This window comes from Ranitomeya imitator, chromosome 3 (assembly GCF_032444005.1).
Source record: "Ranitomeya imitator isolate aRanImi1 chromosome 3, aRanImi1.pri, whole genome shotgun sequence".
NCBI lineage: Eukaryota > Metazoa > Chordata > Amphibia > Anura > Dendrobatidae > Ranitomeya > Ranitomeya imitator.
Window position 1 is genome coordinate 276,099,196 of NC_091284.1, and position 25,560 is coordinate 276,124,755.

At 43.2% G+C, this 25,560-nt stretch overlaps 1 protein-coding gene across 3 annotated transcripts in view; it reads left to right on the plus strand.

Annotated features, from left to right (window-relative positions):
- Window positions 1-25,560, plus strand: part of KIF21B (kinesin family member 21B) — a 764,016-nt gene that overhangs the window by 508,961 nt on the left and 229,495 nt on the right. For all 3 annotated transcript variants that reach the window (XM_069756481.1, XM_069756482.1, XM_069756483.1), the window contains exon 24: window positions 25,248-25,305. In XM_069756481.1, the coding sequence (XP_069612582.1) occupies window positions 25,248-25,305 (58 nt within the window). The remainder of the gene's footprint in view (window positions 1-25,247; window positions 25,306-25,560) is intronic.

Genomic DNA, 25,560 nt, shown 5'->3' on the forward strand with positions numbered 1-25,560 from the left:
CACTCCAAGGTGTTCTCCAGGTTGCCTTTCCTGAACTTCTATCTTCAGGCTCTCATTAAATTGTGGTTAAACGGAACAACTGCATTTGGCGTACTAGTTGGTTTGGGGCCTACTATCGGTGTCTGCCACTCCTTGCTGTTCTCCTGGTTTCCTGTCCTGAAATTCCGTTTTCAGGCGCTCGTTAAGTAGTTGTTAATGTTAGACTGCATTTGGCCTACTAGTTGGGTTGGGGCCTACTATCGGTGTCTGCCACTCCTTGCTGTTCTCCTCCACTGAACAAAGCTGTGCCGCCTGTTTACTACGGTTGCCAATTTTGAACTGCATTTCGACTACTTACTGATTTGGGCCTACTCTCTGTGTCAGCCTCTCATTCCAGTTGTCCTCCACTGCAATGCCCCCTGGTTATTCCTGTGTTACCAATTTTGAACTGCATTTAGCCAACTTTATTCTTTGGGCCTATATCTGTGTTTCCTCCTCATCCTGCCCATTGCCCACCCAGTGATAGATGAGTCTGCTGGTACATTGACCCATAACGCAACATTCCCCGTGCACGCTACACAACAACATTGTGACCCTGCTGAAAGTCAGGTTGCTCTTCCCGCATACCATACCACCTTACACGGGGACAAAGAGGAAGGTGCAGATGAAAGTGCAGGTTCCTTCATCAGGTGGGGGGAGGAATACTAGTTGGCGACGTCACTGGCACAGGGCCTCTCATAGTACGCAAAAGTGTTGCTGCCGGTGGGAGGCGCCCCCGCCGTGCAAACACACCGCTGTACTTTGAGGGGCCCTGTGCCAGTGCCAATGCCAACGAGTGGGCCCCCCCTGCTTGCTCAGGTTCACAGCACTTGCAAAGTTGAAATACTTACCTCTCCCTGCTCCACTGCCGTGACGTGGTCCAGATTTCCTGGGCCCACTAATTACTTGAACCAGCCCTACCCACCACAACTTTAGCCAAATGACCCCCAATTTCAAATGCCTTCCAATTATTATAAGGTAAATTACGCTTGACAAGCTTCATTAAGAAGAATGGATGGTTTTGACATTAAAATGGGCACTCTAGGTGTTTTCCTGGCCCCCACTCACTGCCGACTATGCTGCCCCATTGACTTGCATTGGGTTTCGTGTTTCGGTCGATCCCGACTTTACGTCATAATCGGCCGATTTCACTCGACCCGACTTTTGAGATAGTCGGGTTTCGCGAAACCCAGCTCGACTCTAAAAAGGTCAAGGTCGCTCAACTATAGTGAGTATGTTTATTTTTTATTTTTTAACCTGTGACATACGTGGCTGGGCAATATACTATGTAGCTGGGCAATATACTACGTGGATCTGTGCTGTATACTATATCGCTGTGCAATATACTACGTGGCTGGGCAATATACTACATCACTGGGCAATATACTATGTGACTGGGCAATATGCTCTATGCTGTATACTACGTCGCTGGGCAATATACTACGTGGCTGGGCAATATACTACGTGGCTCTGTACTGTATACTACGTCACTGGGCAATATACTACGTGGCTCTGTGCTGTACGTCACTGGGCAATATACTACGTAACTGGGCAATATACTTTGTGGCTGGGCAATATGCTCTGTGATGTATACTACGTGGCTGGGCAACATACTACATGGCTGGGCAATATAGTACGTGACTGGGCAATATACTACGTGGGCTGTGCAATATGCTACGTGACTGGGCAACATACTATGTGGGCTGTGCAATATACTACGTAGCTGGGCAATATAGTATGTGACTGGGCAATATACTACGTGGCTCTGTGCTGTATACTATGTCGCTGGGCAATATACTACGTCGCTGGGCAATATACTACATGGCTGGGCGATATACTACGTGGACATGCATATTCTAGAATACCCAATGCGTTAGAATCGGGCCACCATCTAGTTTTATAATAGTCTCTGCTAACCCTCAGAACTTTCATTCACATAATCAGCCCCCTGCTGTTAAAATTTAGGTCTCAGGTGGATACATGGTGTTGCCTCCCGATGTCTCTAGTGGGAAGAAGTAATCTTTTGAAAATGATCCTAATGCCACAACTCCTTTATTTTCCTCATAATACTTCAATTTGGATTCCAATGTCTTTCTTTCATAAGATACATGTGCTGTTTCAGGAACTCATATGGAAAAAACAGCAACCCAGAATTAAACTTGAAACCCTGCAAAGGGGAAAGGATAATGTGGCCTAGCAGTGCAAAATGCTTGGTTATACTTGATAGCTTCCCAGCCACAGCAGTTTCAGGGTTGGGGTACAACTGACCACTGTGGAGTTTCAGGTCATCTAATAAAGGAGGGCACTAGATGGGAGATATCACTATTAGCTCTTGAGGCTGTTTTTCTCAGGAAAAATGAGTCAACGGCTCACACTCTAAATTTGATCTATAAAATCTGGGATAGGGGCCAGGATATTCTCCATATCAAGGGATTCAAAAATTATTCCCCGCTATGGCACAACTCTAAACTAAGCGATATAGCTAAACTAGAGGGCTTCGGTGGGTGGAAACGCAGATGGATTTTGCTTTTGATCCAAATAATACGTGACGGATCAATCCAAAGTTTTTTTGATTCGCTCTGGGTTTGCCATTCCACATAGAGCCTTCTATCAGTATTTGCAGCTTCGTCATGCCTTCCAGACACAAATTAAGAATACTAAGGTAGATGTCACTAATCGCTATGTCTTAGATTTAATCTCTACAGCATCTAATACGAAGGGCCTTATTTCTTCAATTTACAGGATATTATTACTCTTGAATCTAGATAAGCATCCCACGTTGGTCAGATCAAAATGAGAAGAGGATCTCGGCCCCATATCTGAAGAAAAATTAAATGAAATACTAGAAACAACATCTCTGCTATCTCTTTCTGAGTCCCAAAGAATGTCCCAAATTTTCCTTATCTATATAAGACAACTAATATATTGTTTAAAATTGGGGCTCAGATTGAAGACTCATGTCCGAGATGCGGTACGAATGGGGCCCATCTGGTGCATATGCTATGGGAATGTGTTGATATAGGCCACTACTGGGTGAGAGTGACCTCTCTGATTAAACAAATATTCGGCATACACATACAACTTGATCCTAGGGTGTGCATACTGGGCCTACTGGGGGTGGGGGTAGATTTAAGATCCCCTGTGACTACCGCCATTCTGAGAATACTGTTTCTGGCTAGGAAATTGTTAACATTGCACTGGTTAGACCGTAATCCCCCAACAATGGAGGAATTAAAAGCTAAAATTAATAATACCATATGCCTGGAGAGAGGTACTAATATTAAAAGGAACTCAATCAAAAAGTTTATAAATAGATGGGAATTGTGGCTGGTCACCTCTGGGGTGGAATCTATGGACCTACTCATAATAACTGTACTAGACCAGTTGGTTATTTTAGCTTTTTATATATTGTATGTTGAAGACATATACAGCTCTGGCAAAAATTAAGAGACCACTGCAAAATGTTCAGTTTGTCTGATTTTTCTCTTTACAGGTATTGTAGCATGACTAAAGGTTGTATAGTCCAAGGGAGATATGTGTCACATAGGTGGCTTGTTGCTGTGACATAACCCTGCCTATCTATGTGTGTTTCAGGACCTGTGGTGATGTCATAACCACATGTCTAATCATGTGATGGGTTCCTGGGTGTGGTTAGACCTATTAAAGAAAGGCTAATGTTTAACACAGGAGATATATGTGTGGAGGAGTTAGCCTCCAGAGTGTGTTAAGGCTTCAGGACTGAGCCTGAAGGACTGGACACTTGTTTTCCTTGTCCTGAGCTAAAGGCTATTTGCTTTCTGTTATTTTGCTATGTGGTTTATGGAACAATAAACCCTGTGAACTTTTAATGGTACCTGCCTCCTGAGTGTCAGCCATCGCACCCGAGTGAGTGAAACCCCTACAATTGGTGGTAGACGTGCGGGCAGCGTTCCCAGCGGAGACGTAAGTCTATTATTGAATGTCCTGGGTCAAGTCTGTTGCAAGCCAGCAAGCATTGCCGGGGAAAATGGAGGACCTGCTGAAACACTTGGTCCAGTTGCAGTCACAGCAGGAGCAACGGCAGCAGATACAGCAAGAGACCAAATGGCTGTTGATGCAGCAGATACAACAGAGCCAGCAGGAGCAACGGCAGCAGATGCAGCTTCTGACAACCACCATCCAGGGCAGGACGAGCGCCCCAACCCCAGGTCTGGCTGATGACACCCACGTCCGGAAGATGGTAAGACGCGCATTGCAGAAAATAACCCCCGGGGATGATGTTGAGGCCTTCCTGATGGTGTTTGAGAGGGTCGCTGAGAGGGAAAAACTTCTGCCAGAGCAGTGGGCAGAGGTACTGGCGCCATACCTGACGGGAGAACCTCAGAAGGCGTACTATGACTTGACCATGCAGGATGCCAAGGAGTATCACAAATTGAAAGCCGAGATTCTCGCACGTTTGGGGGTGACACTGACTGTTAGGGCACAGCGAATTCACTGCTGGGCCTATCACTGGGACAAATCGCCTCACTGCCAAATGTTTAAGCTGTTGCACCTGGTCCAGAAATGGCTGCAGCCAGAGTCCTCTACGCCTGCACAGATGGTTGCACGAGTGATGATGGATTGGTTTGTGCATTCCCTCCTGAGGTCCATACAGACTTGGGTTGCCCAGGGTGATCCCCAGAATGCCGACGAGCTTATCGGACTGGTTGAGAGATACCAAGGGTTGGAAGGCTCCTTTGGGAGGCAGCCCATGCCGTACTGGGGGTCCCAGAAGGGGGCTGAGTCCCAAAAAGGGGTGGGGCATCCAAGGCTACAAAGGGCGGGGGAGGTGGTGCCCAAGGTCCCTCTGGGTGATATTATTTGTTGGAGGGGCCACGGGCCAGGACATATAGCTGCCCGTTGTTCCCAGACCACTGAGCAGATGGACTGCAGCATGGGACGCCGTAGTTTATACTATGCATATCCAACCTGCAGTGTGAACTCTCCGCCCAACGAGGGGCCTCAAGCGTATCCTGTAAAGGTGAACGGTAGAGCAGTAATGGCGCTGTTAGACTCGGGGAGCTTAGTGACCCTGGTGACGGCCACTTTTCCTCTCCACCTTCTCCCGGGAATGAAAGTCGGCGTGCGGTGCATACATGGTGATGCAAAGGACTACCCTATGGTCAGGGTGGATATTGAAACGGCGTGTGGCACTGAGTCCCATGAAGTTGGTGTCGTTCGGGACCTGTTGCACCCTATAATTATTGGCCGGTATTTCTGTTTGTTTTGGGATTTGTGGGGAAAGGGTTCTGAGGTCCCTAGCAAGAGTAGGGAACCAATGAACCCTAAAAAGGTATCGCCACAACCAGTGACAGACAGGTTTCCTTTTTGTGTCCTGGCTGGGGATGAGGAGGAAGTGTCCCCTGCATCTGACATTCTGGAGTTAGAGGTAACTGGTGAAAATTTTGGGACTGCCCAACATAAGGACCCCACTCTGAGGGAAGCGTTTAATAATGTCACAGTTATTAATGGGGTTATAAAGGAGTCGGGGGCAGACACAAAATTTCCCTATTTTCCAATGAGTGGGGAGTTGTTGTACCGGGTTACGAAAATAAGGGAGGAGTTGGCAGAGCAGTTGGTAGTGCCGGGTCCATACAGACGGAAGGTGTTGGACATGGCCCATTCACACATCTTGGGTGGACACCTAGGGGTGGAAAAAACACAGGAATGGGTTGTGCAGAGGTTCTTTTGGCTTGGGTGTCACCGGGAAATAGTGAACTATTGCAGGTCCTGCCCTACATGTCAGCTAACTGCTCCCACTACTCATTTCCGGAGCCCCCTTGTGCCATTGCCCATTATTGAGGTGCCTTTCGAGAACATTGCCATGGACTTGGTCAGTCCCTTAGTTAAGTCAGCCCGGGGCCATCAGTATATATTAGACATCCTGGACTATGCCACACGCTATCCTGAGGCAATCCCCCTGAGAAATTCCTCCTCGAAGAGTATAGCCCGCGAGTTGGTCCATGTGTTTTCCCTGACAGGTCTCCCGAAGGAGATCCTGACTGACCAGGGGACACCTTTTATGAGCAAGGTGATGAAGGAGTTATGCAAAGTCCTGAAAATCCTCCAGTTGAGGACCTCGGTGTACCATCCCCAGTCAGATGGTCTTGTTGAGAGATTTAACAAGACACTGAAGAGCATGCTGAGAAAAGCTAGAAAGAAAGACAGTAGAGACTGGGACTGTCTCTTACCATATCTGATGTTTTCCATTTGTGAAGTTCCACAGGCCTCCACAGGGTTCTCACCGTTTGAGCTGCTATATGGCCGACATCCGCGAGGACTCCTGGATATAGCCAAGGAAACCTGGGAAGCCGAAGTCACACACCACAGAAGCGTCATTGAGCATGTGGGCCTGATGCAGGAGAGGATTGCAAAGGTGATGCCTATCGTGAAAGAACACCTCCAGGCACAAGAAGCTCAGACCAGGGTCTACAACCGGTCTGCAAGAGTGAGGCAGTTCAATCTGGGAGACCGAGTTCTTGTGTTAGTTCCGACGGTGGAGAACAAGTTCTTGGCCAAATGGCAAGGGCCATATGAGGTCGTCGAGAAGCTTGGTGAGGTAAACTATAAAATTCACCAACCAGGAAGACGGAAACCCATCCAAGTCTACCATGTCAACCTCATCAAGCCATAGCAAGATAGAGAGCCGGCAGCAACTCCATCTTTGCTAAGCAACCCAGAAGGTGAGGTTGGAGGGGTTACTATAGCGGATACGCTATCGAAGGCCCAGAAACAGCAGTGCCGGGAGTTACTGCAGTAGAACAGGGACCTGTTTTCAGAGTTGCCAGGATACACGAAGGTCATAGAGCATGAGGTTCTGACAGAGCCACATGTGCAGGTGAACGTGAAGCCCTACCGAATTCCTGAGGCCCGTCGAGAAGTAATCTCCAAGGAGGTGAAGCGTATGTTGAAGCTTGGAGTTATTGAGGAATCCAAGAGCGGTTGGTCGAGCCCAATTGTCCTGGTCCCAAAACCTGATGGGGAGTGGAGATTTTGCAACGACTATCGGAAGTTGAATGAGGTCTCCAAGTTCGCCGCATATCCCATGCCCCACGTTGATGAGCTCATCGAAAGACTTGGGCCCGCCAGGTATATAACCACCTTGGATTTGACGAAGGGGTATTGGCAGATTCCCATGGCACAGGAAGCCAAGGAGAAGACGGCATTTTCTACACCAGATGGATGCTTCCATTATCTCTGGATGCTGTTTGGCCTACAGGGAGCTCCGGCGACCTTCCAGAGGGCTATGGATAGAATCCTTGCACCCCATAAGCCATATGCTGCTGCGTACCTGGATGATATCGTCATCTTTAGCCCGGACTGGGAGAGTCATCTGGAAAAAGTCCAAGCGGTGTTTGATGCTCTAAGGGAGGCGGTGTTTACAATAAACCCGAAGAAGTGTGCCTTGGGTAAGGAAGAAGCTAAGTACCTAGGATATGCAGTGGGCCGTGGAGAAATAAAACCCCAAATCAGTAAAGTGGAGGCAATTCAAACATGGCCAAAGCCACTCTCCAAAAACCAAGTTAAAGCCTTTCTGGGGATCGTGGGATATTACAGGAGGTTCATCCCAAACTTCGCCACGGTGGCTGCGCCTCTGACTGATCTGCTAAAGGGGACGAAATCAGTAATGGTTAAATGGTCCGAAGAGACAGAGTCAGCCTTCCAAGAAATGAAAGAGGCTCTGTGTAAGCAACCCATTCTGATGGCCCCAAACTTTAAGAAAGAATTAATTCTTCAAACAGATGCCTCATATGTTGGGGTAGGAGCGGTCCTTTCCCAAGAGCTACATGGGGAGGAGCATCCTGTTCTCTGTCTGAGTAGGAAACTGTCCTCATCTGAGAAGAATTACTCAGTCGTAGAGAAGGAGTGTTTGGCCATAAAGTGGGCGGTGGACACGTTACGGTACTATCTGCTGGGACGTAAATTTAGACTGATATCCGACCATGCCCCACTTAGATGGATGAGGGAAACGAAGGGTAGAAATGCTAGGGTCACCCGTTGGTTCTTAGCCCTGCAGGACTTCAATTTCCATGTGGAACATAGGGCCGGGAAGCTGCACGGTAATGCTGATGCCCTATCAAGGACTGGACACTTGTTTTTCTTGTCCTGAGCTAAAGGCTATTTGCTTTCTGTTATTTTGCTATGTGGTTTATGGAGCAATAAACCCTGTGAACTTTTAATGGAACCTGCCTCCTGATTGTCAGCCGTCGCACCCGAGCGAGTGAAACCCCTACAGTATAGTTTTGAGTAAAATGTAAATTGTTCTTTTAGTCTATAAGCTTCTGACAACATGTCTCCGAATTTCTAAGCAATACATTTTGTATTCTTTTCTGACAAAGAAAAATGGTCAAAATTAAAAACAAAACCCAGTGCTTTCAGACCTCAAATAATGCAAAGAAAACAAGTTCATAATCATTTAGAAATAACAATACTAAAGTTTTAACTCAGGAAGAGTTCAGAAATCAATATTTTGTGGAATAACCATGATTTTTAATCACAACTTTCATGCATCTTGGCATGCTTTCCACCAGTCTTTCACACTGCTTCTGGTGCAAAAATTTAAGCAGTTCTTCTTTGATGGCTTGTGACTATCAATCATCCTCTTGATTACATTCCAGAGGTTTTTAATGGGGTTTAGGTCTGGAGATTGGGCTGCCCATGATAGGGTTTTGATGTGGTGGTCTCTTATTTGCCAGAGCTGTAGATACCAAATATTTTATGTTCGTAAACATGTTGTTAGTTAACATACAACCAATACTAGTTTTGGTATAACCCCTGTATTTAATAACGTGTCACTAGTCTTTGGGAAAATCTTCATTTGGACAAAATTGATAACTTTGTTTGGCATGAAATACCTTGGCAGGTATAGGACTATATAAACTTTAATTGCTTAACCCCTGGAGCTTTTTTTGGTTTTACGTTTTTGTTTTTCGCTCCCCTCCTTCCAAGAGCCATAACTTTTTATTTTTCCGTCAATACGGCCATGCGAGAGCAAATTTTTTGCGAGGCGAGCAGTACTTTTGAAAGACACCATTGGTTTTACTATGCCGTGTACTAGAAAACAGAAAATAAATTCCAAGTGCAGTGAAATTGCAAAAAAAGTGCAATCCCACACTTGTTTTTTGTTTATTTTTTTGCTAGGCTCGCTAAATGCTAAAACTGACCTGCTATTATGATTCTTCAGGTCATTATGAGTTCATAGACACCAAACATGTCTAGGTTCTTTTTTATCGAAGTAGTGAAAAAAATTCCAAAATTTGCAAAAAAAAAATAAAAATTGCGCAATTTTCCGAGACCCGTAGCAATGTTGCGGCGACCAAAAAAACGTAATTCTGACATTTTGGATTTTTTTCTCACTGCGCCGTTTAGCGATCAGGTTAATTTTTTTTTTTATTGATAAATCGGGTGATTCTGAAAGCGGCGATACCAAATATGTGGGTTTGTTTTTTTCTTTATTGTTTTATTTTGAATGGGGTGAATGGAGGGTGATTTAAACTATTATTTTTTTTATTTTTTTCATATTTTTTAAAACTTTTTTTTAAATTTTGGCATGCTTCAATAGCCGCCATGAGAGGCTAGAAGCTGGCATAGCCTTATCGACTCTGCTACATAGGAGCTATGCTCAGATCGCTCCTATGTAGTAGAATTACAGCATTGCTATAAGCGCCGACCACAGGGTGGCGCTCACAGCAATCTGGCATCAACAACCATGAAGGTCTTCAGAAGACCTCTGGTTGTTACGCCAACGCACCGATGACCCCCACTCACGTGATGGAGGTCACCGGTGCATGCATTTCTGGCCCGATGGCCGGAAGTGCTTGTTAAATGCCGCTGTCAGCGTTTGACAGTGACATTTAACTAGTTAATAGTGGCGAGTGGATCGCGATTCCACTCACCGCTATTGCGAGCACATGCCAGCTGTACAAAATAGCTGACATGTCCCAGCTTTGATGTGGGCTCACCGCGGCAGCGGATCTGCCATCGGACATACTATTCCGTCCGATGGCAGAAAGAGGTTAAGGGTTTAACTTGTTTATTGTGTATTTTTACAGACTGTATTGGAACAACACAAAAAACTGAGAAAGGCAAATTGGACATAATTTCACACAAAACTCCTGAAATTGGCAGGACAAAGTTGCTGGCAACCTCAACCACTCTTCTTTTGCAAACTTCTCCAGGTCTCTCATATTTGGAGTGTGCCTCCCATCAGCAATTTTAAGATCTCACCACAGGTGTTTAATAGGATTTAGATCCGGACTCATTGCTAGCCACTTCAGAAATCTGAAGTATGTTTTTGATCATTGTCCTGCTGGAAGACCCATGACCGAGGATGCAAACCCAGCTTTCTGACACTGAACACTACATTGCAACCCAAAATCCTTTGGTAATTTTAAGATTTCATGATGCAAAAACATCTTTGAACCTCCACAATATTTTACTGTAGGTACTGTGATCTTTTCTTTGTACGCCTCATTCCATTTTCGGTAAACAGTAGAATGATATGCTTTACCAAAAAGCTCTATCTTGGTTTCATCTGTCCACAAGATGCTTTCCCAGAAGGATTTTGGCTAACACACTTGCATTTTGGTAAACTGTAGTCTAGCTTTCTATGTCACTGCGTCAGCACTGGGGTCCTCCTGGGTCTCCTGCCCGATATCATGCTTCAAACATAAAGATACCAAATGTAAATTTTTGGTGAAGAATCAACAGCAAGTGGAACACAATTGTGAAGTTGAACGAAATGTATTGTTTGTTTTTTTAAAAAGTGGGGCGTGCATTATTGTTCAGGCCCTTTAACTTAATGCTTTGTTGCACCACCTTTTGCTGCGATTACAGCTGGAAGTCACTTGGGGTATGTCTCTATCGGTTTTGTACATCGAGAGACTGAAATTCTTGCTCATTCTTCCTTAGCAAACAGCTCGAGCTCAGTGAGGTTTTATGGAGATCGTTTGTGAACAGCAGTTTTCAGCTCTTTCCACAGATTCTCGATTGGATTGAGGTCTGGACTTTGAATTGGCCATTCTAACACCTGGATACGTCTATTTGTGAACCATTCCATTCTAGATTATGCTTTATGTTTGGAATTATTGTCTTGTTGGAAGACAAATCTCCGTCTCAGTCTCAGGTCTTTTGCAGACTCCAACAGGTTTTCTTCATGAATGGTCCTGTATTTGGCGCCATCTATCTTTCCATCAATTTTAACCATCTTCCCTGTCCCTGCTGAAGAAAAGTAGGCCCAAACCATGATGCTGCCACCACCATGTTTGACAGTGGGGATGGTGTGTTCAGGGTGATGAGCTGTGTTGCCTTTACGCCAAACATATCGTTTGGCATTGTTGCCAAAATGTTCATTTTGTTTTCAATTGACCAGAGCACCTTCTTCCACATGTTTGGTGTGTCTCCTAGGTGGCTTGATGCAAACTTTAAACAGCACTTTTTATGGATATCTTTCAGAAATGGCTTTCTTCTTGCCACTCTTCCATATCTTCAAACAGAACCCTGAGACTATCACAGAGCAGGTGCATTTATATGGAGACTTGATTACACAGAGGTGGATTATATTTATCATCATTAGGCATTTATGACAACATTGGATCATTCAGTGATCCACAATGAACTTCTGGTGTGAGTTTGCTGCACTGAAAGTAAAGGGGCTGAATAATATTGCACGCCCCGCTTTTCAGTTTTTGAATTACCTCAAAAATTTTAAAAACAATAAATTTCGTTCAACTTCACAATTGTATTCCACTTGTTGATTCTTCACCAAAAATTTACATTTGGTATCTTTGTGTTTGAAGCATGATATGTGGGAAAAGGTTGAAAATTTCCAGGGGGCCGAATACTTTCGCAAGGCACTGTATCTTGTGTTGCAACCTTTCATCAATTTTTCTCTGCCGTCCATGTCCAGGGAGATTAACTACAGTGCCATGGGTTGTAAACATCTTGATTATGTTGCGCATTGCGCACAAAGTAACATCAAGATCCCTCAAGATGGACTTGCAACCTTGAGATTGTTGATTTTCAGCAATTTTGGTCCTCAAGTCCTCTGACAGTTCTCTTTTCCTCTTTCTGTTCTCCATGCTTAGTGTGGCACACACAGACATACGGACACCATAACCTTCCCTGCTGAGCTTGACACTTTGAATTTCTTCGGCGTCGGTTCGTCGGCTCGTTTCCATGTCATCGATTGTTGTTTAGTTTCGGGATCAAAGTGGTGGATCCAGGTCTCGTCCATGGTCAAAAAACGTGACAAAAAAATTTCCTTGTTTGCTTGGAACTTTTCGAGATTTGCTATTGATATGTCAACTCGTTTCTTCTTTTGCTCGTTGGTTAACATTTTTGGCACCCAACGCGCGGAGACCTTTCTCATATGCAATTCTTTTGCAAGGATTCTTTGAATACTGCCATATGAGATCCCTGTGACCTCAGCTACATGCCTGATAGTCACTCTTCGATCTGCCAATACAACTTCTTCAACTTTTTTCACGTTTTCTTCATTGAGGGACGTGGATAGGCGACCTTCACGATGTTCATCTTCCGTCAATGTTCTTCCCAGCTTAAATTCATTGGCCCAGCGTGCAACTGTGGAATATGGAGGAGAAGAGTCCCTCAATGTTTCCACCAAGTCGCTGTGTATGTCTTTGGTAGTCATTTTTTTCAAGCAGAGGTATTTGATGACCGCTCTGAGCTCGTTTTTTCCATTTTGATGTTCACTCCTCGGCAGTTCATATTCAAATGAATATAGCTCCCGGGAATCGTGGTCTATTTAAGTGATTTTTTTTTTCCTGGACTAGTGGGTACCCGTGAGAGAAGAAAACATTTTATTTTAATTTCTGTGTGCAATAGAAATAACCGATTATCATTACTTTTGGATCGCCCCTCGTACAATGCAAAGATTAATTTAACTTCTCCCCTTTTTATCTGGTTTCAAGTATGATTTTCATATTGTCCACACCTGTTACTTATCTGTTGTGAATTCTGCTCTTGGGTCCCTCCGGTGGTTATGAGTGGTAGTGCTGCTGTCTGTGGATCGCAGCATTTATCAGGTGTGTTCACTTTTTGCAATTTGAACTCAGCTATTTAGTCCTGCTTGATCCTTTAGTCAGTGCCAGTTGTCCATTGTCCATCCAGTCTGCGTTTGTCATTTCCCTCTCCTCTCACAGTCAATATTTGTGGCTGTGTCGAGGTGTCTAGGGAGTGTTAGGTACATCCCACGGCTATTTCTAGTTGCGTTGCTAAGTTCAGGGTCTGCGGTCAGTACAGGTACCACCTTCTCCAGAGTACGTCACATGCTGCTCCTAGGCCACCAGATCATAACACTTATCACAGGTGAGTTACAACGAGCATCACATGCTTGAAACATGCTTGATACAAAGTTTTCTCTCTTTGTTGTGTTTTTTTCCCAATACACACTAATGAAATAAACATGTATATAACAAAACATGTGTAATTACAATAATTTTCTGGGAGAAATACTTCATTTTCTGGAACAATTTCAAGATTGCCAACTCTTTTAGCCATGACTGCATTTGGCAGTGTAGGACCAGCCATGGCTGCTCCAGCAGAAGTGTGGACGTGTGGCTGGTGCGTTTGTATGGTAGCAGTAGTAGCAGCAGAAGATAGACAATTTATGACTGGGCAAGCAAGGAGATGTCTGGCAGCTGGCCAGCAACAGCAGCCATGGGAGCTGTAATACAGTATAGCATTATAAAGTGAACAGTCAAGAGATGCGTGGCTGTTGTAACTGTGCAATGGCAATGGCAGCATAGGAAGCAACATGATAAAGAATTATGATGGGAAGGCATAGAAATGTCCGGCTGTGTAAGGGCACAAATGACAGCCCTAGAATCAGCAGTACTACAGGTGTCATGAAGAACCGTGAATAGATGCTCATCTGAGCATGGGCCACTGTTACTGACAGCAGCAAAACTGTGTAGAAAACCGACAGACAATGGATAATCAGGCAAGCAGATGGTATGACCAATTTAATCATTGGCATCAGTCATAGGTGAATGAAAGTAGTAACTGATCCAAGCCTCATTCAGTTTGACAAATGTTAGGTTCTCCACACTTGTGGCTGATAAGCTGGTCTGCTTTGGTGTGACAAAGCCATCTGCCACACAAAATACCCTCTCTGACATTACACCGGAAACTATTAAATTAGCAATAGCAAACTGGGCCAATTTTTGCCCCTAGACCAATTTGCTGACTTGGGGTCCATGGGATCGGGACTCAGTGTGTCTGACAGAGAAAAGACAGTTTACGTACGAGAAAACTTGTCTGTCAAACTGGTGCATCTCTATTTCCTGAAGTGTGTCCAGTTCCAGAATGGCACATAAAACGTTTGGTCCATCATGTCAAATATACTGTAAGTCAGTGATCCCCAACCTTTCTGACCTTGAGAGCCACATTCAGCTTGATAGAGGATCACGAGCGCCATTCAGCTCTCGCCCACCTCACATTAATGACAACGAAATTCCCCATTACGGACAAATATCACACCGAAGCAGTATGCCAAGATCCAGGGGTTATCACAATACCCTCATTCAGTATTCTCCCATCAAGCACTCCCAACACATTGTCGCATCCAGCTTCAAGCACCTCCTCACCTCCTCTGACAACTAGTATCATCCTACAAAAGACAGCAACTGACAGCACTTCAGATGATCAGGATGCACGCTCCAAAGTCCATAGACCCAATCGGACAAATACTCACAAAAGAAGAAAAGCGAGCAGCATCCAATCCAGGTGAAAGAAGTAAAAGTTCTTTATTCTGCCATCAAGTCATACAACATTTCGACCAAGCAAGGTCTTTGTCAAGTATCGTCCTGTCTTCAGCATACCTTACTTAAATCATCTCCAAACCCCTTAGACTAGTATATGTGCATCCAGATCTGCTCTTCTGTGCAGAGCTACTCACAAAACTCACCATTTTGAGATGTGCTCCTCATACCTGTTTGCTAGACCTGGAGATAAGGCATCAAGCTGGCAGACACCCAGGAGCCGCAATTCATGGAACCGCTAGCCACATGTGGCTCCTGAGCTACAGGTTTGTGGACCCTTGCCGTAGGTGTTACAACTGCTTTGGATACTTGTTGTAGCCCTACTGCTGGCACAGGCAAATGTCCACTCAGCAAATCTTTCACAGAGCAGGTAACATGGTTTACCCTGATAATAAACCAATTTGGACTGCGTTTCGGAAGCCTGAAATTTAAATATTCCCTCATTTTGCACGTTTTCTTTTTTTAACAATGAATTATAACACTTGCTAGAGACAGAAACTTATGCACTATTAAACTGTAGTAAATAGTAGTTGATGCAATATATACAATAATAAGCATTATTCCAACAGTTTCCAAATTAATCAGTAGTGCCAAAATCGACCTGCACAGTTAAATTTCACATTTACGGAAGAGTCAGACCCGAGTGTGACAGTTGCATAGATGCATAGAAACATAGGTGCTTCTCACAAAATTAGAATATCATCAAAAAGTTAATTTATGTCAGTTCTTCAATACAAAAAGTGAAACTCATATATTCGATAGAGTCATTACAGACAGAGTGATCTATTTTAAGTGTTTAGTTCTGTTAATGTTGATGATCATGACTTACAGCCAATGAAAACCCAAAAGTCATTATCTCAATAAATTAGAAAAATTAACAAAAACATCTGCCAAGGCTTCCTAAGTGTTTAAAAAGTACCCTTAGGCCGGCGTCACACTTGCAAGTTTTACGGACGTAAGAGCGCAGAAACTACGTCCGTAAACCTCGCATAACATACGGCACAATTATTCTCTATGCCCCTGCTTCTATCTGCCGTATTTTACTGATCAGTATTATACGGCTTTCTACGGCCGTACAAAACCGCAGCATGCTGCGTTTGTCACCGTATTGCGCAAATAAAACGTCAATGAAAGTCTATGGAAGCCCCAAAAATACGGATTACACACGGACCAGCAGTGTGACTTGCGAGGAATACGCAGCGGTGTTAGAGAGAAAAGCCGGTAATTCAGTGCGGTGTACAGTAAAATCACACTGACAGCTTACAGTAGAATAGGTAGAATAAATGTGTACACATAGATTGGGAATATATATATATATATATATATATATATATGTCAGTGAGACACATATATGTATATATTAATATTTCATCCAGCGCGATATAGCAGAAAGCCGGTAATTCAATTGCCGGCTTTTGCTATCTCCGACATGATATGAGACATGGTTTACATCCAGTAAACCATCTCATATCCCCAGTTTTTTTTGCATATTCCACACTACTAATGTCAGTAGTGTGTATATGCAAAATGTGGCCGTTCTAGCTATTAAATTAAAGGGTTAAATGGCGGAAAAAATTGGCATGGGCTCCCGCACAATTTTCTCCGCCAGAGTAGTAAAGCCAGTGACTGAGGGCAGATATTAATAGCCTGGAGAGGGTCCATGGTTATTGGCCCCCCCCCTGGCTAAAAACATCTGCCCCCAGCCACCCCAGAAAAGGCACATCTGAAAGATGCGCCTATTCTGGCACTTGGCCACTCTCTTCCCATTCCCATGTAGCGGTGGGATATGGGGTAATGAATGGTTAATGCCACCTTGCTATTGTAAGGTGACATTAAGCCAAATTAATAATGGAGAGGTGTCAATTAAGACACCTATCCATTATTAATCCAATTGTAGTAAAGGGTTAAAAAAAACACACACACATTATTAAAAATTATTTTAATGAAAAAATCACAAAGGTTGTTGTAAAAATTTATTCTACGCTCAATCCACTCACTGAAGACCCTCGATCTGTAACAAATTCAAAATAATAAACCAACAATATCCTTACCTTCCGAAGATCTGTAACGTCCAACGATGTAAATCCATCTGAAGGGGTTAAAATATTTTGCAGCCAGGAGTTCTGCTAATGCAGCGCTACTCCTGCCTGCAAAACCCCGGAGAATGAAGGTAAAGTTGGTCAATGACCTATATTTACCTTCATTTGCAGTGAGGCGCCCTCTGCTGGTTGTTCCTAGATCGTGGGAACTTTCCTAGAAAGCTCCCAGGCTCGAGTTCATAAGAGGGCGCCCTCTGCTGGTTGTCCTCATATGAACTCGAGCCTGGGAGCTTTCTAGGAAAGTTCCCACGATCTAGGAACAACCAGCAGAGGGCACCTCACCGCAAATGAAGGTAAATATAGGTAATTGACCTACTTTACCTTCATTCCCCGGGGTTTTGCAGCAAGGAGCATCGCTGCATTAGCAGAGTTCGTGGCTGCAAAATATTTTAACCCCTTCAGATGGATTTACATCGTTGGACTTTACAGATCTTCGGATGGTATGGATATTGTTTTTTTTTTTTTTTGTTACATATCGAGGGTCTTCAGTGACTGGATTGAGCGTAGAATAAATTATTACAACAACCTTTGTTTTTATTTCATTAAAATAATTTTTAATAATGTGTGTGTGTTTTTTTTTAACCCTTTACTAGTATTGGATTAATAATGGATAGGTGTCTTAATTGACGCCTCTCCATTATTAATTTGGCTTAATGTCACCTTACAATAGCAAGGTGGCATTAACCCTTCATTACCCCATATCCCACCGCTACACGGGAATCTTCCAGATGTGCCTTTTCTGGGGTGGCTGGGGGCAGATGTTTTTAGCCGGGGGGGGGCAATAACCATGGACCCTCTCCAGGCTATTAATATCTGCCCTCAGTCACTGGCTTTACTACTCTGGCGGAGAAAATTGTGCGGGAGCTCACGCCAATTTTTTCCGCCATTTAACCCTTTAATTTAATAGCTAGAACGGCCAAATTTTGCATATACACACTACTAACATTAGTAGTGTGGAATATGCAAAAAAAATGGTGATATGAGATGGTTTACTGTATGTAAACCAGGTCTCATATCATGTCGGGTTTTAGGAAGGAGATAGCAAAAGCCGACAATTGAATTACCGGCTTTAAAGCTATCTAGCGCTGTATGAAGTAATAATATATATACATATATGTGTCTACTGACATATATATATAGACAGTATATATGATTTTTTTTTTTACACATGGATCCCTTGTATAGCCGTATGTTGGTTTTGCAAGCCTGCGATAAAAACACGCAGTATGGCTGCCATACGGATTACATACGGAGGATGCCATGCGCAAAAAACGCTGACACACCCTGCCTAAGGAGGAGCTACGGACCACTATTTTCGGGACTTTGCAGCGTATTACGGCCGTAATATACGGACCGTATTTTCATACGCTGTGTGTGACGCCGGCCTTAGTCTGTTGACAGACTCAACAAGGAAAGTAAGGCCATGTGCACACTTTGCAGATTTAACTGTGGAATTTTCCGTGCAGATTCTGCATTTCTTGGCAGAAAACGCAGGTCAGAATCTGTCCCTTTTTTGTTATGTGCACATGTTGCAGATTTTTGTGCGGATTTCTTTCTTTTTTTACCTTTGCAGATTTCTATTATGGAATGGGTGCAGAATCGCAGCGGATCTGCAAAAAGAATTCACATGGTCCTTTTTTTAATCTGCTGCGTTTTCTGTGCAGATTTATCCGCACCATTAGCACAGCATTTTTTTTTGCCATTGATTTACATTGTACTGTAAATTACTTGTGGATCTGCAGTGTTTCTGCGCGGAAAAAAACGCTACAGATCTGCAGGAAATCTGCAAAATGCGCACATACCCTAAATTTTGCATTTCATTTGGAAATCAAGGTCCCAGAGTCTGGAGGATGAGTGGAGAAGCACACAATCCAAGCTGCTTGAGGTCTAGTGTAAAGTTTCCACAATCACAATGATGGTTTGGGGAGCCATGTCATCTGCTGGTGTAGTTCCATTGTGTTTTATCAAGACCAAAGTCAAGGCAGCTGTTTACCTGGAAATTTTAGAGCATTTCATGCTTCTCTCTGCCGACAAGCTTTTTTGAAGATGAAAATTTCATTCTCCAGCAGGACTTGGCACCTGTCCACACTGCCAAAAGTACCAATACCTGATTTAAAAACAACAGTATCACTTGCTTGATTGGCACGCAAACTCGCCTGACCTTAACCCCACAGATAATCTATGGGGTATTGTCAAGAGGAAGATGAGGGACACCAGACCCAACAATGCAGACGAGCCGAAGGCTGCTATCAAAGCAACCTGGGGTTCCATAACACCTCAGCAGTGCTGCAGGCTGATCACCTCCATGCCGCGCCACATTGATGCAGTAATTGATGCAAAAGGAGCCCCGACTAAGTATTGAGCACATTTACTGAACATACATTTCAGTAGACTAACATTTCGGATTTTAAAATAATTTTTTTCAAGCTGGTGTTATAAAGTATTCTAATTTACTGAGATTATGACTTTTGGGTTTTTATTGGCTGTAAGCCATAATCATCAACATTAACAGAAATAAACACTTGAAATAGATGACTCTATTTGTAACGACTCTATATAATATATAAGTTTCACTTTTTGTATTGAAGAACTGAAATAAATTTACCTTTTCATGATATTCTAATTTTGTGAGAAGCACGGGTTGGGAGAGTTGACAGTCAGTCCGAGCATTGTGTTGTGATCCAATTCCGAATTATACAGCCGTCTGGCTTTCCTCTTTGTGTAATTATTTCTTTTTAGTTTGTGGTTAAGTAAGCTTACAAAGGTACACAGCTTACAAAGTTAATTTTCTTCCTACTGCATTTGGCTCTGTGCAGATGTCAGGCAATTTCTGGCACCATTATATTGAAGACACTGTACAGTATATGCGAATTCGTAGACACAGTGTCTTAAAAAAAATGGCACCGGATAGCGTGGTAGGCGCACATGCTGACTCTGGCGCCATTTTATTGAAGTATTGTACTACAAAACTAAAAGGAACTTGTCACCAGAAATAAAGCTGTTAACCTGGAAATATGCGGTTAATCTGCAGGATAACAGTGTTATGATGCTCTCTGGCGCCTGCACGCAGCCGAATGCGGCGACGAGAAAATTAACTTTATTTTCCCCGCCAGCCTTTAGTTTCAGTCAAGGGGGCCGGTGCGTGGCGGGTTCAGTCACAATCTGAGTATACAGAGCGGCCGCTGTAACCGTGCCCCCGGCCCTGACTGACACTGGCTCTACATTGCGGCCAGCTGTCAGTCAGGGATGGGGGCGCAGTTACAGCGGCCGCTCTGTATACTCAGAGTGTGACTTGAACATTCCTTGATCATTTTCTCCCTGATGCATTCGGCTGCGTGCTGGCACCCCATGCAGCATCATAACGCTCTTAACCTGCAGATTAACTGCACATCTTCAGGTTAATAGCGTTAATTGTGGTGACAGGTGCCCTTTAACATAGTACCAATAAAAGTGCAAAGAATGGGTTCATTAGCTAGTAATTAATAATAGAGTACAACTGGATTTGTATTGGACCATCTACTTTTAAAACAATATGTTCCCTAGCAGCCATGTACAGAGTTGAATTGAAATATTTGTTATATTCACCTTTGATGGCTGCTGTGCTTGCAACTAGTCCTTCCATCTACTGTGGACAGCTCTCTCTGATAACTCATAATGTCATTATACAATGCCTTTTAACCCAATAACGACTGCCGATAAATGGCAGTCGCTAAGGAGTCTTATTCCCTCATCGCTGTTTTAATATGGCGATCGGGATAAGAGCATAGTGCCCTCCAGAAAATCTCCAAAGTTTCAGCTACCGGTGGTAGCTGTGACCCTGGAGAACAGAATTAGGGCTGATTTTGGTCCCCCATCACGTAAAAAAAAGGTGAGATCTGCTGTAAAAATAATTTCTCTCTCCTCTGACATAACAGAGAGAGAAATAGAAATGGTGTCCCCAGGCCCCCCACGGTGCCTTAGTACTGGAAACACCATTTCCCCACCCTCCTCCTTTTCATGAAGCAAAATGGTGTGCGCATCGCATGTGAAGTAGGTCCGCTGAGATCTGCCGGTCAGCACCCAGCAGTCGCAGGGATTTTTTCCTAATATTTCATGACTTTTGATAACTGTGATAGACCCTATCACAGTGATTAAAAGCCCAATATTTAGTAAATATGGCAGCACTTGAGCTGTGCCACTCTCTTTTTTTTCTTGTAGTTTTTTTGAGAGAGAAGAGAAATACACTACATCCAAGTGTTGTCTTGTCAGATAAAAAATAATAACATTTCTATCTCAGCTTCAATAAATCCTCCCCCAATCTCCTAATCACCCTCCCGCCTGTGTCATTTCCCTAGTCAGATAAAAAAAATATATATATTTTATAATTTTAAATGTTTTCATTCTTTGCCATTAAGCTTAAGGTAAGGGTTAGGTTTAAGATTAAGGTTAGGGATTTTTTTCAAAAGTTCCCCAAAAAATATGATGACGATATGATGACATATTCAATGTGACGACCTAATGTTATCAAATTATGTGTAGTACCTGTGGCTTAAAAATGCTCATTATACCCCTGGATAAAATCTTTGAGGGGTGTAGTTACCAAAATTGTGTCACTTGGGGTTCTCCTGTTCAAGCACCGTAGGGGCTGCTCTTGTAAGAATGTAGTTAACCACTTTTTGGTGTATTTTCTTGCAAAAGTGAAAAAAAATTGGGGTGAAAGCAACATTTTATAGGTAAAATTTATTTTTATTAAAGTGGGTTGAAGGGTTAAAACATTTTCTGGCAACAGTTTTAAAGTATTTGAGAGGTGCGGTTTTTAAAATGGTATCACTTTTGGGGATTTTCCAATATATAGGGGCTTCAAAGTCCATTTAAATCTTAATAGCTCCCTAAAGAACAATTTTTCTAAATTAGTTGAAAAAATTAAAAATTGCTGCTAAACTTTTAAACCTTTATCATCTTAATAAAATTTAATGACATTTGAAAAAAATGATGCAGATGTAAACTAAACATATGGGAAATGTGTTTATTAATTATTTTTGTAAAGCATGATTAATTGGTTTAAGGATATAAAGTTGGAAAGTTTGAAAATTGCTATTTTTTTTTATTTTTTTTCCAACATTGCAATGTTTTCATAAATAAATGCAAGTCATATTGAACTAATTTTTACCACTATCATGAAGTACAATATGTCACAAAAAAAAAGTTACAATCACTGGGATCTGTTGAAGCGTTTCAGAGTTATTACCTCATAAAGTGATCGTGCTCAGATTTTAAAATGTAGCCTTATCATTAAGATCAAAATTAGCTCTGTCACTAAGGGGTTAAGTCTAGCACATGTGACTGCTTGATGTGTGAGTATTGTGGTAGTATATTATTCTGCTGACACTTATTTGTCAAAAGTTATGTTTTATCTTTCATTTTGCTCTGTTCTAGCCAGATGACTGGATGACTGTCTCCCCTGCTACTCTTGACATTATCCAGTGACCTATATTTACTATAAGGGCTCATACTCACTTGCGAGCAACTCGGATGAGTCTCGCACGGTAATATCCGGCCCAGTACCTGGCACAGAGGAGCGGAGCGTGCGGCTGCATGTATTCCTATGCAGCCGCACGCTCCGATCTGAGTGCCGGCAGCAGTGCCGGGTTTTAACATGTGAGACTCATCCGAGTTGCTTGCAAGTGAATATGAGCCCTAATGCTCAATCCAGCTACTATAGATGCTATTAACACCTTAAGGTACCGTCACACATAACGATATCGTTAACGATATCGTTGCTTTTTGTGACGTAGCAACGACATCGTTAAGGAAATCGTTATGTGTGACAGCGATCAGGCCCCTGCTGGGAGATCGTTGGTCGCTGAGGAAAGTCCAGAACTTTATTTCGTCGCTGGACTTCCCGCTGACATCCGGCGTGTGTGACACCGATCCAGCGATGTCTTCACTGGTAACCAGGGTAAACATCGGGTTACTAAGCGCAGGGCCACGCTTAGTAACCCGATGTTTACCCTGGTTACCAGCGTAAACGTTAAAAAAAACAAACACTACATACTTACCTTCAGCTGTCTGTCCCCGGCGCTGTGCTTCTCTGCACTCCTTCTGCATCCTGTGTCAGTGCCAGCCAGCCGGAAAGCACAGCGGTGACGTCACCGCTCTGCTTTCCGGCTGACCGGCGCTGACAGTGCAGAGGAAAGCAGAGCGCCGGAGGACAGACACGGAATATAAGTATGTAGTGTTTGTTTTTTTAACGTTTACGCTTGTGACCAGGGTAAACATCGGGTTACTAAGCGCGGCCTTGCGCTTAGTAACCCGATGTTTACCCTGGTTACCAGGGACCTCGGGATCGTTGGTCGCTGGAGAGCTGTCTGTGTGACAGCTCTCCAGCGACCAAACAGCGACGCTGCAGCAATCGACATTGTTGTCGGTATCGCTGCAGCGTCGCTTAGTGTGACGGTACCTTAAGTCTATGCCATCAAGGTACTGAAAATTATCTCTTTTCTGCTATCAAGATACCAGATAGCCAAATACTCAGTTTTCCTTAGTGTTGTTCACACCTTCATCTCTGCTATCAAAGCAGATAATTCATTTGTTTCTGCTGTTTTGATGTCACTCACATCTTCAAATCAGCTGTGTCAAGTTTCTTAAGGTAACCTCACACATTATGATATTGTTAACGATATCGTTGCAAAGTCATGTTTTTTTGTGACGTAGCAACGATCCCGCTAACAATCTCGTTATGTTTGACAGCGACCAACGATCAGGCCCCTGCTGGGAGATCGTTGGTCGTGGGGAATGATCAGGACCTTTTTTTGGTCGCTGATCACCCGCTGTCATCGCTGGATCGGCGTGTGTGACGCCGATCCAGCGATGTGTTCACTTGTAACCAGGGTAAATATCGGGTTAGTAAGCGCAGGTCCGCGCTTAGAAACCCGATATTTACCCTGGTTACCATTGTAAAAGTAAAAAAAAAAAAACAGTACATACTTACATTCTGATGTCTGTCACGTCCCCTGCCGTCAGCTTCCCTGCACTGACTGTCAGCGCCAGCCGGAAAGCAGAGCACAGCGGTGACATCACCGCTGTGCTCTGGCTCTGCTTTACGGCCGGCACTGACAGTCAGTGCAGGGAAGCTGACACCGGGGGATGTGACACATCAGAATGTGAGTATGTACTGTTTTTTTTCTAACTTTTAAAATGGTAGCCAGGGTAAATATCGGGTTACTAAGCGCGACCCTGCACTTAGTAACCCGATGTTTACCCTGGTTACCCGGGGACTTCGGCATCGTTGAAGACAGTTTCAACGATGCCGAAGTCTTTCCCCTGATCGTTGGTCGCTGGAGAGAGCTGTCTGTGTGACAGCTCCCCAGTGACCACACAACGACTTACCAATGATCACGGCCAGGTCGTATCGCTGTTGTGATCGTTGGTAAGTCGTTTAGTGTAACGTTACATTTAGTACCCAACTCCTCTCAACTGTCCTGACATAGGATGATAATGTAACTGGTTCTCAATCTGTGACAAAGATGTGAATAGCAGTCAGTCAAGTACTAGTTCTGGCTTCGTGACAAAGATTTTTATCAGGCTGATTCTGTGGGTGCTGTCAGTACACCCACAAGATCAGTGACAGGAGCAGGGCTGTATTACATAGAAGTCCAGTTTCCCCATGAGCAAAGTGGAAAAAAAAAATCCCTCCACCCCCCGAAAAAAAATATAAAAAAATAAAAAAATGAACATACTTGGCATTACTGAGTCCTTAATGTGTTAAAATTGGGTAATTAAGTTTTCCCTATGGATCACCAAGATTATCAGGTTACAATTATAGATAATACTTGGTGAGTGGCGTACGCATTTAGCACCAGAAAGGCATATTTGACGAATAGGTTTGGGTCCTTCTAGAGAAATGACTTGGGGGGAACACACGGGAGTTGGCCAATTTATGCAGTAAGCACCTTCATTTATTTTTATTCATATGTTCTTTATAGCAGTAATGCACTTTAAATGTCATCTATTCAATGTTTGCATATATCTTAGCGTATACAGAGTGCTTGGTTTGTAGGTTATACTTGATACACATGCACCTGTCTTCAATTTTCACAACGAGCTGCATATTCTCAGCAATGTATAAAGTCCACATCTTTGTCATTGCTCTACAGAAGAGACTTACCATAAAAGATTGGCGTGTTAGAACATTTTTAGGTTAAAATTATTTTATTACTTTATAAATGGAAAATTAAAGTATGCATCAAATTGTAATGTTTTACAAGGCATATTATAATTTGGGAATATGGGAATAATGTACTTTTATTACTGCAAATATTATTATTAATCTAAACTTTCTTTATTTTAGTGCATCTCAATCTTTCTCAATGAAAGGCTCCAATAGTCATGATGACTTTAAGTGGAAGGTAAGAACTAAATATCCATGTCTTTTGTTATTGTTGTTTTTTTTTCCATAAAGGTATATGTATTTTTGAAACTCATTATTATCAGAATGTGAATTGATCAAAAGATCATAAAAGAATATATAAAAGACATAAAAGGTGTGGACACTCACACAAAAACAGTGAGCCAGGGATACTTTAGATACATAAGCACAAACTTATATCTATCAAGATGGGACTATGATTGGATATAATAGACTACACATTAGCCAAATAGGC